The sequence below is a fragment of the Bubalus kerabau genome, chromosome 14, assembly GCF_029407905.1.
Source record: "Bubalus kerabau isolate K-KA32 ecotype Philippines breed swamp buffalo chromosome 14, PCC_UOA_SB_1v2, whole genome shotgun sequence".
Taxonomy (NCBI): domain Eukaryota; kingdom Metazoa; phylum Chordata; class Mammalia; order Artiodactyla; family Bovidae; genus Bubalus; species Bubalus kerabau.
The window spans coordinates 12,646,353-12,659,007 of NC_073637.1; the positions used below are offsets into that span (position 1 = coordinate 12,646,353).

The window sequence follows — 12,655 nt, forward strand, 5'->3', positions numbered from 1 at the left end:
GATGTTGGCAGATTTTTGTTATATTTTTAAAGGTAGAGGCCAGGGGACTGTATCTGGGGTATGAGAAAGAAAAATCAGGTCTGACTTGTTTCCTGACGATCATAGTTTCTTAATTGCTTGAAAATGGGGTGGTAATTTGACCCCTTAACCTATGGTGCATCTCTGGATTAATTGGAGGTATAAATGAACTCAGTGCTCTGATTCAAAAGAGGGGAAACTGCCTTTGATAGAGTGAGAACACTCAGCGCTCTGCCAGCTACCTTCTAGATATGTTCAGTAAAGAATGGATCCAGTTTCTTTGCTTTCTTTTTGAGAGTGTCTGGTGATCAGCCAATGTTCAGAGTAACTTGTCATTGTGACACGTAACAGCTCAGACTCCTCTTTCTTCTTCTTTTCAGACCATGTACAAAATGAAGAAAACTATGCACAAGTTCTTGATAAGTTTGGGAGTAATTTTTTAAGTCGAGACAACCCAGATCTTGGCACCGCTTTTGTCAAGTTTTCTACGCTTACAAAGGAACTGTCCACACTGCTGAAAAATCTGGTAAGCCATTTCACAAGTAATGTTTAAAAATTGCAGCCCGATCAAAGTAAGTAAGATCATAAAATGAACAAAGTGATAATCCTCTCCCCAACCCTTGATCCTGGGGTCAAAAAAAGAAAACTAAAAAAAAAAAGCTTTTTTAGTCCTTGATATGGAGTCACATTTAAGGAAAATGCCTTTGGGAAATGCCTAGAATTTGTACCACTGGCCCCACTTACAGAACGTAGAGAAACTGGTTAACCTGAACTCTTTTCCACATTCCCCTGTTGTTTGCTTTTGTGTTTGTTTAGACAAGCGTTAGTGACTTTGGCCTTTTAATTTGTTGAAAGAATGGTGATTATTTCTGTGTCAAACATACATGTCACCCTTCACTTGTATGAAGACCATCACGCATTTCAGCCCTTGATTTACAAATAATTAACTTCTCCCAACTCCCGATATCCTTTTAACATCCTCCCAAGAAAAAAGATTTTAAGGTTTAGGGAATCTGTGGTTTCAGAAGTAGATGATGACAAGAAGAACCCCTAAAAATCTAAGATACTGGAGCTGCTGACCTGGGAGCAGACATGAGTATGAGATTTGTTGTTTAGTCACCAAGTCATGTCCCACTCTTGCAACCCCATGGACTATAGCCGGCCAGACTCCTCTGTCCATGGGATTTCCCCGGGCAAGAACACTGGAATGGGTTGCCATTTCCTTTTCCATCGGATCTTCTGGACCCCAGGTATCAAACCTGTGTCTCCTGTGTTGCAGGCAGACTCTTTACCACTGAGCTGTCAGGGAAGCCCAGAGCGTGAGGGTGGGAGGCTGGTTCCAGTGCTGTCTGGCTGGCCCCAAACTGTGCACACCACCCTCCTTCACGCTCACACCGCGTTCATACCGAGAACGGTTCGTTCTGTCTAGTGTGACCGCCACAGCTGTGTATGAGTTAATGTAATCAAGCCTCTATTCCTAAGTCCCAAGAGGTGGGGCAGTGGGAGGTTGAAAGATGCCAAAGGAAAACTATATCATAATTTTGTTGGCTCCTTCCTGACACAGAGGAGCTGTTTCTTCCTCTTCATCTTCCCAGGCTCTCAGCATTGCATCTTTGCCTCCTTTAAAGACCCAGAACTCAAGCTTAAAATACCTTGATCCTGAGTCTCATATCAAACAGACCTCTGTGGTCTTACATGAGACTCTTGTCACAAATCTACTTGGTACAAATGGCTACCTTACAGATGATTACACTCTACTGTAAAATAAAGACAACCTTTCGATAGTAAATTAACTGGATAATTTGACCAATCAAATTCTTCTTTTTCCTGTCCCACTAGATGAATATATGTATGTGTCTGTCATCCTGACAACTTAATTTTAATTGATAGTTTCATGCCACTGAATTAGTCTTACACAGTGACAACTAATCATAAAAAAAATAAAGGTTGAAACTAGAAATACGTCTTCAGAAACTGGAGAAAGGATAATTTTGACTATAAGGCCTTTGTGTTCCTAAACTTCAGAGTTTATTTGACAAACCCACGATATTTCTGTAATTCTTATATCATTTAAATCTCTCCTATTCAAATGGGGCCTCCCATTTCTTCTTCCCTGCCTGCCATTTTGTAGGTGGTGGTGCCCAGAGGTGCTGTGGTGGGAAGAAAGGAAGTGAAACGAGACTCTGACATTTCCCTTTGGTCATAGCTGGTAAAAGGCTCCAGGCTCGGGAGGAAGTTCTGTTTTCCCTGGGACGGGCGTTTCCCCAGGAATATCTTGCTAACCTTTCGTTTCCAGGAGACGAAATATGTTTAGTTTAAGTCAGTAGCCATCACGTCCACGTTTCCTGGGCCGGTTCATCTCCACACTTCCCTGTCCTGTAGGTTCCTTCAGCGAAGAGATTCCTGTGCGGATTTAATGCCATCAATTGCCATTCAGTCATTGTCTTCGTTTGCTTACCTCTGTGCAGAGACAACTGATATACATGTATATATATGTATGTATGTTTAAGATCTGTGCATTTTCTGTATTGGCTGCGGTAGGTCTTCATTGCTGCTTATGGGCTTCAGTAGTCGCGACTTGCTGGCTCAGTAGCTGAGGCATGCAGGCTTAGCTGCCCGGCAGCGAGTGGGACCTTCCCAAACCAGCGATCAAACCCATGACCCCTGCATTGGCAGGCAGTTTCTGAACAGCTACACCACAGGGGAAGTCCTGCCACTGATACTTTTTGAGCACTCTGAGGCGCCTAGCAGTGTGCTTCATGTGGATTTCGCACTAACAGTGTATGACATGGTGGTGGTGGTTATGCCTTGAATCCAGTGAGGAAAGTGAGGCGCATTATGTCAGTGCCTTGTGCAGGCATGCTGTTAGTTAGCAGACATGAACCCCGCCCGCTGGCTCTGCGTCCATCGTCCTTCCCAGCCTTTCCCCACCACCTGGCACCTCCTGCTCTGGGCGTCATCTTTCCCTAAACATCCCCCACGCTGCAGGCCTCCTCCTTCCAGAAGTCTAAGAAACAAATCAAAAGAAATTGCTGGAAGGTTTCATTCAGTTAGTTTAAAACAAAACCAAGTCATTTCCCCAAAAAAGGTGGTGGTGGCAGGGAGCTAGCTCCCTGGCAGCTTGAAGGAAAAGTGAAAGTTGCTCAGTCGTGTCTGACTCTTTGTGACCCCATGGACTATATAGTCCATGGAATTCTTCAGGCCAGAATACTGGAGTGGGTAGCCTTTCCCTTCTCCAGGGGATCTTTCCAACCCTGGGATTGAACCCAGGTCTCCCACATTGCAGGCAGATTCTTTACCAGCTGAGCCACAAGGGAAGCCCCCCTGGTAGCTTAGTGATCAGGATTCTGGGCTTTCTGTGCCATGGCCTGGTTGGGGAACTGAGATCCTTCACGCCTTGCCATGCTGCCAAATAAAAAAAGATGGAGAAGGTGGTGGCATTTTCACTGAGGGAGCAGATAGAAGGATCAGTGTGTGCCATAGCCGGTTACTAGGGAAACACTATTCTGATTGAATAAAGTCAGTCCTGGGAGTTTGTACAGCCTGACAAGAGCCAGCAGCTTCTGCTTCCCTTTTTCTGTCTTAAAGGAAAAGGAAGATGGATGGGGCCACGCCCCAGAGCAGGGGGAGCAGGGGAAGCCAAGCCCCTCGGGGAGGGAGGGGTTGGTTGCAGCACCTTCAGTCCCCTCATGAGTTTGGAGGGAGCACCCCTGGGAACCAGTTTTTCTCAGGAGATTGCTGAAAATCCTACTCACTTAGGCTAGTTAGTGAAGGCGGGAAAACTTAAGCAATAATGGGTCATGTAGAAAGTAAGATGAAAGAAGATACTTTGGCATTTTTTAGACTTCCTAAATTTATCCGCAGTTCAGCCAGCAAATACCCAAATGTCTGTTGTGCTGAGGTCTATGGTCAGCCCTGGGAAATGTTATTTTCTAATTAAGAGATCGCTTTTAATGGGTGTTTCCATAATTTATATTTAAATAGTTATTTTTATGGGGGGAAAAAGGGTAGATTTTAGGGTCAGGTCTAGCATTCTGCTTTTAACAAACACTAGATCTAGATAGAACTTCCATTAGTTGTGCTAATGCCTTTTAAGCAGCGTGTATGACAAGCATATTGTGTTTGGGAGTTTCTCTGTAGGGTTGGTTCTGAAAAACATCAGCTCACTAAGGGCTGGTGACTCTCTGAGTCACCATTTAAATTTTTGTTTCTCTATACTTGCGGCGATTGTGGAGGTAGGGTGATCAAGTGAAATGTTATTGTGAAAATCTCAGGAGCTGCACAGATGTTGGCGTCAGCATCACATGAGCTGAGGCTGGCTTTTATTAGCCAGACTGCAGAGTAGATGGCAGTTGCAGCTGATGGTCCTGTGACCGCATACGGATCACGCCCCAAGCCAGGTTTAAGTAACTTGCTTTTCTTACGGCTCTTGCCCTCCACGTAAGAGCTTGTTTTGTTTGTCTTGTGTTTCACTGCACTACATGGCTTTCAGGATCTCAGTTTGCCAACCAGAGATCAAACAGCAGTGAAAGCACCAGTGAGTCCCAACCCCTGGACTGCCAAGGAATTCTTGAAAAGGGTTTTTATAAAAAGATCTCTTACCTCTGATTATAGGATGGGAGAGGCTGTGCCGTGTTAAGCAGTGGGAAGAACGTAGGTTTTGGTCACAGTCAGACCTGGAGTCCCAGAGCCCAGCTTTCTAGCCTAAGGCAAATCATTTAACTTTTCTCTAATGCTAGTTTCCTTATCTGTAAAAAGAAATGATGGTATCTAGTTGTTTCTTGATAGTAATGACACTTCATTAAGATCCTGGAGGCAAATTACCAAGCACAGTACCTGACAGATGGAATTCACTTAACACATACAAGCTTTTATTATTATGGTTTACATCTTCTCTCTTGAGCTTCCCTTGTAGCTCAGTTGGTAAAGAATCTGCCTGCAATGCAGGAGACCCGGGTTCTATTCCCAGGCTGGGAAGACCCCCTGGAGAAGGAAATGGCTACCCACTCCAGTATTCTGCCTGGAGAATCCCATGGACAGAGGAGCCTGGCGGGCTACGGTCCTTGGGGTTGCAAGAGTCAGACATGACTGACTACACCACCACTTGATCTTCATGGCAGCTCCCAGTGTAATGGCAAGTGTGGGTGCTCATATCCCATTTTACAGATAAGTGCATCAAATCTTCAGAAAATCATATGCCAGGAAAGTAGTGGAATTAGGGTTTAAGCCTAAGTTCCCTGACTGAGGATCCCGTGCACATGATCCAACAATGCTGTCTCCATGACTTATCACAGTTGTAGCGCTGCCTCTATAGACTGTGGGCCTGGAGGAGGAAATGGCAGTGTTCTTGCCTGGAGAACCCCCTGGACAGAGGAGCCTGGTGGGCTGCAGCCCGTGGGGTTGCAGAGACTAGGACGCGACTGACTGAGCACGAGCACAGTAGACTGGATGCGAACGGCCCATCTGACGCCATGGCGGGGCCCTGTGCCAGCTGCCGTCCAGCTCCTGTTTCTCTTCAGCTTGCGAAGTATCCATACTTTCTTCTCTGCCTTCTCCCTCTGGTTTCCCTCATTGTGCTTGTGCTTAGTCACTCAGTCGTGTCCAACTCTATGCAACCCCATGGACAGTAGCCCACCAGGCTCCTCTGTCCGTGGGATTCTCCAGGCAAAAATACTGGAGTGGGTAGCCTTTCTCTTCTCCAGGGGATCTTCCCAACCCAGGGATCGAACCCAGGTCTCCCGTATTGCAGGCGATTCTTTATCATCTGAGCCACCAGGGAAGGCCTTCCCTCATTAGTGGATTATATATATATTATATTGGAAGAGTCTTAGCTAGCAGTTCTAAAACTTTTCGGGTATTAGGATCCTAATGTTAAAAATGATTGAGGCCACCCAAGAGTTTGTGTTTATGTGGAATATTCCTATCCCTGTTTACTATCTTAGAATTTAAAACGGAGGCATTTTTAAAAAATGTATTAATTCCTTTTGTTGTGATATGTTTTTTAGTTGAAGTAGACAAAATTACAGAGAAAAGTATTTTAAGACCCTTTGCAAGTAATTATCAATATTTTTCTTTGATACTATGTCAAAACAAAGAGAAGGCGATGGCATCCCACTCCAGCACTCTTGCCTGGAAAATCCCATGAACGGGGGAGCCTGGTAGGCTGCAGTCCATGGGGTTGCTAAGAATCAGACACGACTGAGTGACTTCACTTGCACTTTTCACTTGCATGCATTCGAGAAGGAAATGGCAACCCACTCCGGTGTTCTTGCCTGGAGAATCCCAGGGATGGGGAGCCTGGTAGGCTGCCCTCTATGGGGTCGCACAGAGTGGGACACCACTGAAGCAACTTAGCAGCAGCAGCAGCAGCAGCAAAACAAGATTATGATTCCTTAAGAAGGTTAGTAGCAGTATGAATTTGAAACCGTATAACTTTAAGGATCTGGAAACTGTCAAGTCCATGGTGGCAGAGTTTTTCCAAAATTTTAACTTTTCTCTGCAAGTTCCAGTTTTATCATTAGCAACAAATGCTGCCACTTGTTTACCTTGTAGTGATGAGTAATTCATTTTAAAAAAATGTTTGCCAAATACCCAGGTTTCAGTACCACAGTTCATCGGTCACTCTTTTATGGGAAAAAAGTGGTATTCCACTAGAAAACTGACAAAACCAGCTAGTTCAACTAGCAACGTGAAAAACTGCATTTCTCAAGATCGCCATCATATTTTGGTGCACCTTGGCAGTGCTTTACATCCTATGCTTCCTGTTTCATCAAACAGAATGTTAAAAAGATATACTCAAGGGTTGTTGGTGTGTAGTAAAAAATCAAGCATTTCTACTGTTTCATCATGGACTTTCTTAAAGGAAAATGGCCTTTTTGCAACTTCTTGTGAGTCTATAATTTTTCTTCAATTTAATAAGATTAATTAAAATGTACATGAACAGATGTTAGTCAGGGAGAGAAAGTTGGGGAAAGTCTTTAATGATACAGCTATTCTTGGAGAGAATCTTCGATAATATGGCTGTCATTGTATAACTTTAATTTCAGAATAAAACAGATGCACAGACCAAAAACCAAACCCTAGCCTCTCTGCTGCTCCTATAGACCACTCCTACTTCCTTCTGACTCATATAAATTGTCTAAACCAGTTTCTGTGTCTTCCGAGCTTTTCCTCTAGTGAAAGACCTCTAGGTGGTCACTGCTCTCACAAGGTGAAGGGATTAGCTCCGGCCTCCCGGAAGTGAATCCCTTCATCACGGTTGACTGTGTCTCGGGAGTGCAGCCTCCTAGCGGTGAGAGGCCAGAGACCCGTGGACATAATCTGTTTTGTTGACGTTTTTAATACCTTTGCGGTGAGGTTTTAAGTGCATGAGCTTTCCTGCGAAGTATCTTTTGTAGGTTTGGTTCATAGCCTGCTTTGTAGATAGTAGCAGTTTTTAGAAATTATTGGAAATATTCAAAGAGTTCAGTCTCTCTGAACTCATCCTTCCGATGCCTTCCAGAAAGGCATACTTACGGTTGATTCATGTTGATGTATGGCAGAAGCCAACACAACATTGTAAAGCGAGCATCCTCCAGTTAAAAATAAATAACTTTTTTAAAAGAAGAAAATGTAGAGGAAGTGACAAAAAAAAGAGAAAAACCAAAACTTTCCTAATCTAAGTCAGCTCCGGATACAGCCAATTATTTTGCTGTTACTGGAACTTTGGCTGTTCTTTGTTTCCGTGTCTTTACATATTCGATTCCTTCTACTTCAAATGCCCTTCAGCTAATGTATTAATAACTAACGCTTCCTTGTAAGAAAAAAAAGAAGAAGAAAAACTGGGTGCTCTTGAGTTTTTAGCTGTTCCTCGGTTTTATTTTTCATTTGATTAAATATACAGTGCCAGAATTAGGTTCAGACTTTTTGTGTGCCTTTTTCTTGTTTTCTGTAAAGTCATCACTTGCTAAACCGTGCTGGACGTGCTTATACCCAGCGTCAGGCCAGCATCCTGTGATCCTGACAAAGAAGCGAAGGAGTCAACAGAGCCCTGCATCCATTTAATTACCAAACCACAAAAATGGGACAGGAAAGGAGTAATTGGTGGATTGAAATAGATTCTCAGTGGGCAGAGGCAAACCATTTAAACCATATCCCAAGAGCCCCAATGTAGCAGCAGTTATAGAAATAAATGGAGAAGCTCTTTTGAAATTGTCGGAGGTGCCCAGGAGGATTCCAGTCCAGCCAGGACTGTCTGTGCCTTCTAAACAATTCTGGAGCTTGCATAAGAGCCCAAGCCTCTTTTATCAGTTAGAGGGCAGTTATTGCTTCAGAGCTACTGAAGCAAAGCAGAGGTTTCTCCAGCTGCATAGCATTTCCTGTTTGCAATCTCTGACTGCAGGGCATTGTGGTTTGGGTTAAGGATTTTTTTTAATTTTTAATTTTCCTTTTATTCTCCTTCAAACGAGAATAGTTGGAAATATGCAGATTGCATCTAGACTCAAAGCAAATGGATTATTTCTCAAGTTTTTTAAAACATGGAAAAGCACTGAAAGCCTGGGTATCCTCAGTGTAATTGGTAGCCTCTGGGTGCTCTGAATTATATGTTTTAAAATTTTTATTTTATTTTGTTTTCGGCCATGCCACACAGCGTACGGAATCTTAGTTCCCGACCAGGGATCCAACCCATGCCCCCTGCGTTGGAAGCACGGAGTCTTAACCACTGGACTGCCAGGGAAGTCCCAGGATAATACATTTTTGAAACCCCATCGTTTGGGGAATTGCCTTGCGGTTCAGTGGTTTGAACTCCCCCCTTCCACTGCAAGTGCCACAGGTTTGATCCCTGGTTGTAGAACTAAGATCCCACATGCTATATGGCGTAACCAAAAAAAAAAAAAAATCATTTGCAAAAATCATTTTGCAAAATGGTAATCCATAATTGGAAGATTTAAGCTTTTGATCTGCCAGACTTCCCCTCACGTCCTGACATGCCTCACCACTGACTAGTGTTGTAGGACATTTCATGACAGGCAGGACATTTGGGGGAGGGTGGGTCAAAGGAGAGAGGTTTTCTTTTTGCTTTCTATTATAAAAGTTGTATGTGCTTACTATAAAAATGAGGGAGGTACAGGAAATTCTAAATAAGAAGATAAAATCATTACATAATTCTAACTTCTGGGAATACTAATATTATAGTCTGTCCTTTGAAAGTGTTTCACAGATTTATACACAGAGATACTGATAATTTATACACACATTTGTGTGTGTGTGAGAGAGAGAGATACAGCTCCATGGGCTCTTATCCAGAACTCTTGGGGCTAGATGTTTTTCCAGATTCAGACTTTTACAGATTCCAGGCGAGTTGGCAGGGTGCATTTGCTATATGCAGTGTTGTGTAACGCCCCCTGGTGACTCCTCAGGGGAACAGTTACATGAAGTAGGATAAATGAGAATTCCCACCTCAGTTCAAGTCCAGACTAACCACCACGTGCATTCAGGTCCGGTCAGGTTTTGTGCCAGATATTGGGTTGGCCAGAAAGTTTGTTCGCATAAGGTGTTAGGGAAAAACTCAAATGAACTTTCTGGCCAACCGAATAAGTTTCGGTTTTTTAAACCTTGTGTTATGCATACATTTTGCATACTTTCTTTTAAAGCTTGTTAGCTGTCCATGACCAGACAAATAAAATGGCAGAATCCACTTCCACAGGCTCCATAGTACTTCACTGTATAACTAAACCATCATTCTGTGTATGCTGCTGCTGCTAAGTCGCTTCAGTCGTGTCCGGCTCTGTGCGACCCCAGAGACGGCAGCCCACCAGGCTCCCCCATCCCTGGGATTCTCCAGGCAAGAACACTGGAGTGGGTTGCCATTTCCTTCTCCAATGCAGGAAAGTGAAAAGTGAAAGGGAAGTCGCTCAGTCATGTCCGACTCTTAGCGACCCCATGGACTGCAGCCTACCAGGCTCCTCCGTTCATGGGATTTTCCAGGCAAGAGTACTGGAGTGGGGTGCCATTGCCTTCTCCCGTTCTGTGTATAGGATTTGAATTATACATTCAGTACAGGTGTACCTTGTCTTGAATATATCCAATATATAGAGATCCTGATATCCTCTGGCCCAATTTAACATGTTTTTCTTTTTTTTCAAGATTTACATTAAAAATGTTTTAGATAAGAATTTCAAAGAATGCATTTGAAACAGTGTTGGTTTCCATCTTGTGAATGCTACGTGCAGTGAATAACACTTTTCATTTAGAATGTGTGTGTTTGTGGTTATGTGGCTGTCAAGTGTTAACTTGAAAGAGATTCACAGAACAGCATTTTGATGCTGCAAAAGACAGGTTTTTAGAGCTGGGGGTCTTCGAGAGAAGGAAGGAAAAGGGGGAAAAGAAGAAGAAGGATGGAGATGGGTGGAATTGGCATTTGTTGAGAGGGGGTTCATTTGCCAGAGCAGAGGGCTGAGCGTGGAGCAGGGAGTCTCTGCTTGTGCCCCATGCTTTACGATGTCCCTGACATTTTGCTTCTGATCATCTCTTTTAAATAAAGATGAATCTGATCTTATCCTCCAAGCTTTCAGGCAGGCAAAGTTTTCATTTTTTTTTTATGGTTAACTTTTTGTCTGTACAAATAGTAGTGACAACCAGTGTTTTATAGTGTGGGCACTACATGCCAGGCACTGTTTTTTAGTCACTTTGCATGGTATCAGCTATGGTAGGCAAGGATGTGCTGCAGTAATAAACCTAGCTCCCACATGTGCACCGCTTAACACAGCAAAGCAGTGTTATTTCCTCCTCCTATCCCATGTCTACCGAGGGCTCAGCGCTACGATAGCAGCAGTGCAGACACCAGGGCGGAGAGAGGCTGCTCTGTTCTTCTGTGCAGAGGAGGGGAGAAGCTGGAGACTCACATGGAGCCGTGTCTCAGCTTTCCCTGGTGGATTAGTCCTTCGGTTTAAACTGTGCTCCTGGCCCCATTTACAGGGGATCAGGGAGCAGAAAGAGCAAACGGAGGATATGGTGAGCAGTACTGTTCAGGTGTGGTGAGAGTGTTGTGCCTCATCTAGAGCCCACTTCGCTCCTCACATGGACCCCACCAGGTAGCAGCCATAATCATCCTTACTGAACGGCTGAGAAACTCAAGTCACAGAACGCCGAGTAGATAGTGGAGTCTGCATGCAAACCCAGGCAGTCTGCTCCCCACTCTGTGCTTTTAAGCAGTTCCCAGGACTGCCTGCCTCTCAGGATACGGACATAACTTAAAGTTTACTTTTAACTTATTTAAGCAAAGGCTTCCCTGGTGGCTCAGTAGTAAAAGAATCTGCCTGCAATGCAGAAGACCCCAGGTTTGATCCCTGGGTCAGGAAAGAACCTCTGGAAAAGGGAATGCAACCCACTCCAGTATTCTTGCCTGGAGAATCCCATGGACAGAGGAGCCTGACCTCCATGGGGTCGCAAAGGGTCTGACACAACTGAGCGACTAACATTTGCACTTCTATTTAAGTAAAAAGTATGGATTTAAAGAATAGCAAACGAAATAGTGGCACAGATGTTGCAAGAGTAAGGCAAACACTGTCTTTGAGATAATCAACAGCCCTCTGGCTGCATGATGTTAGTCCCAGAAGCCTCCAGACCGCCTTCTCTAGCCCCATCTGTAGCTGCTTGATGAAAAGCAAATGCAGATAACTTTCCTTGGCTCAGAAAATTCTGCCAGTCTCTGCCTTGCACCTGCTTCTTTGCCTCTTTCCCTTCTCCCTGGATTCCCGTTGCCATCCCAGGCTTGGCCTCCTATCTGCATTCTTCTTGCTTCACATTAAATGTTCTGTCTTGAACTGGTTTGGACTCCTGCTCAATGGTGCCTCCATTCACCCCTCACTTCCACTTTCTGTGGCCCTCGGATGAGACCACCCCATCCAGCCCAGACCTGTGGGCAGAGGTGCTGCACAGCCAGCCCCACCAGTCTTCTCCCTGATGGATGGGTGAGGGGAGCATGGCTGGGATTTAGGCTCCATGGTACCTGCCAAGTGGGTGCTTTGAGGTGTGTACACCCCGTAAGCCCTTGTGCTCAGTGGCCAGGCTGGGCCCGGTGCTTCTGCTTCTGTCTTACCTGGAAACGGGCATATCAGAATGTGAAACACCTTTCCCTAAGTTTTCCTTGAAACACGAATCCTATGCCTTGAGTTCTGGATTGAGAAGCACCACATAATTAATACCCTTGCAGATTTACTGCGCACATGTATACATCAAAGGCTAGAGACATCGTGCAATGAAAGAGACCGGTCCGGTGCTTTCCTAACTTACTTGACCACCAACTTTCTTGTCCTGTAGAAGCATTAGCTTCTTCCCATGGATCCGCCACAGAGAAAGCAATGGCAACCCACTCCAGTGTTTTTGCCTGGAGAATCCCAGGGATGGGGGAGCCTGCTGGGCTGCCATCTCTGGGGTCGCACAGAGTCGGACATGACTAAAGCGACTTAGCAGCAGCAGCAGCATGGACCCGCCCTGAGAAATGCTGCCTGAGATGTTAGGATCAGGCAGGTCCCCAGGCCCCCTGCTGGATCAGTGGGTCCATTTCATCTGTCCTGTTTCTTGGTTTTCGTTTTCTTTTTCATTTCACATCTACTCTTCGAGAATTTCTTTCTTACTTCCATTTCAGTGAATGGTT

The 12,655-nt window shown here is 44.6% G+C and overlaps 1 protein-coding gene across 17 annotated transcripts in view; it reads left to right on the top strand.

The window, feature by feature from the left end:
* Positions 1-12,655, top strand: part of ASAP1 (ArfGAP with SH3 domain, ankyrin repeat and PH domain 1) — a 346,820-nt gene that overhangs the window by 236,732 nt on the left and 97,433 nt on the right. For all 17 annotated transcript variants that reach the window (XM_055545753.1, XM_055545755.1, XM_055545751.1 and 14 more), the window contains one exon: positions 399-544. In XM_055545753.1, the coding sequence (XP_055401728.1) occupies positions 399-544 (146 nt within the window). The remainder of the gene's footprint in view (positions 1-398; positions 545-12,655) is intronic.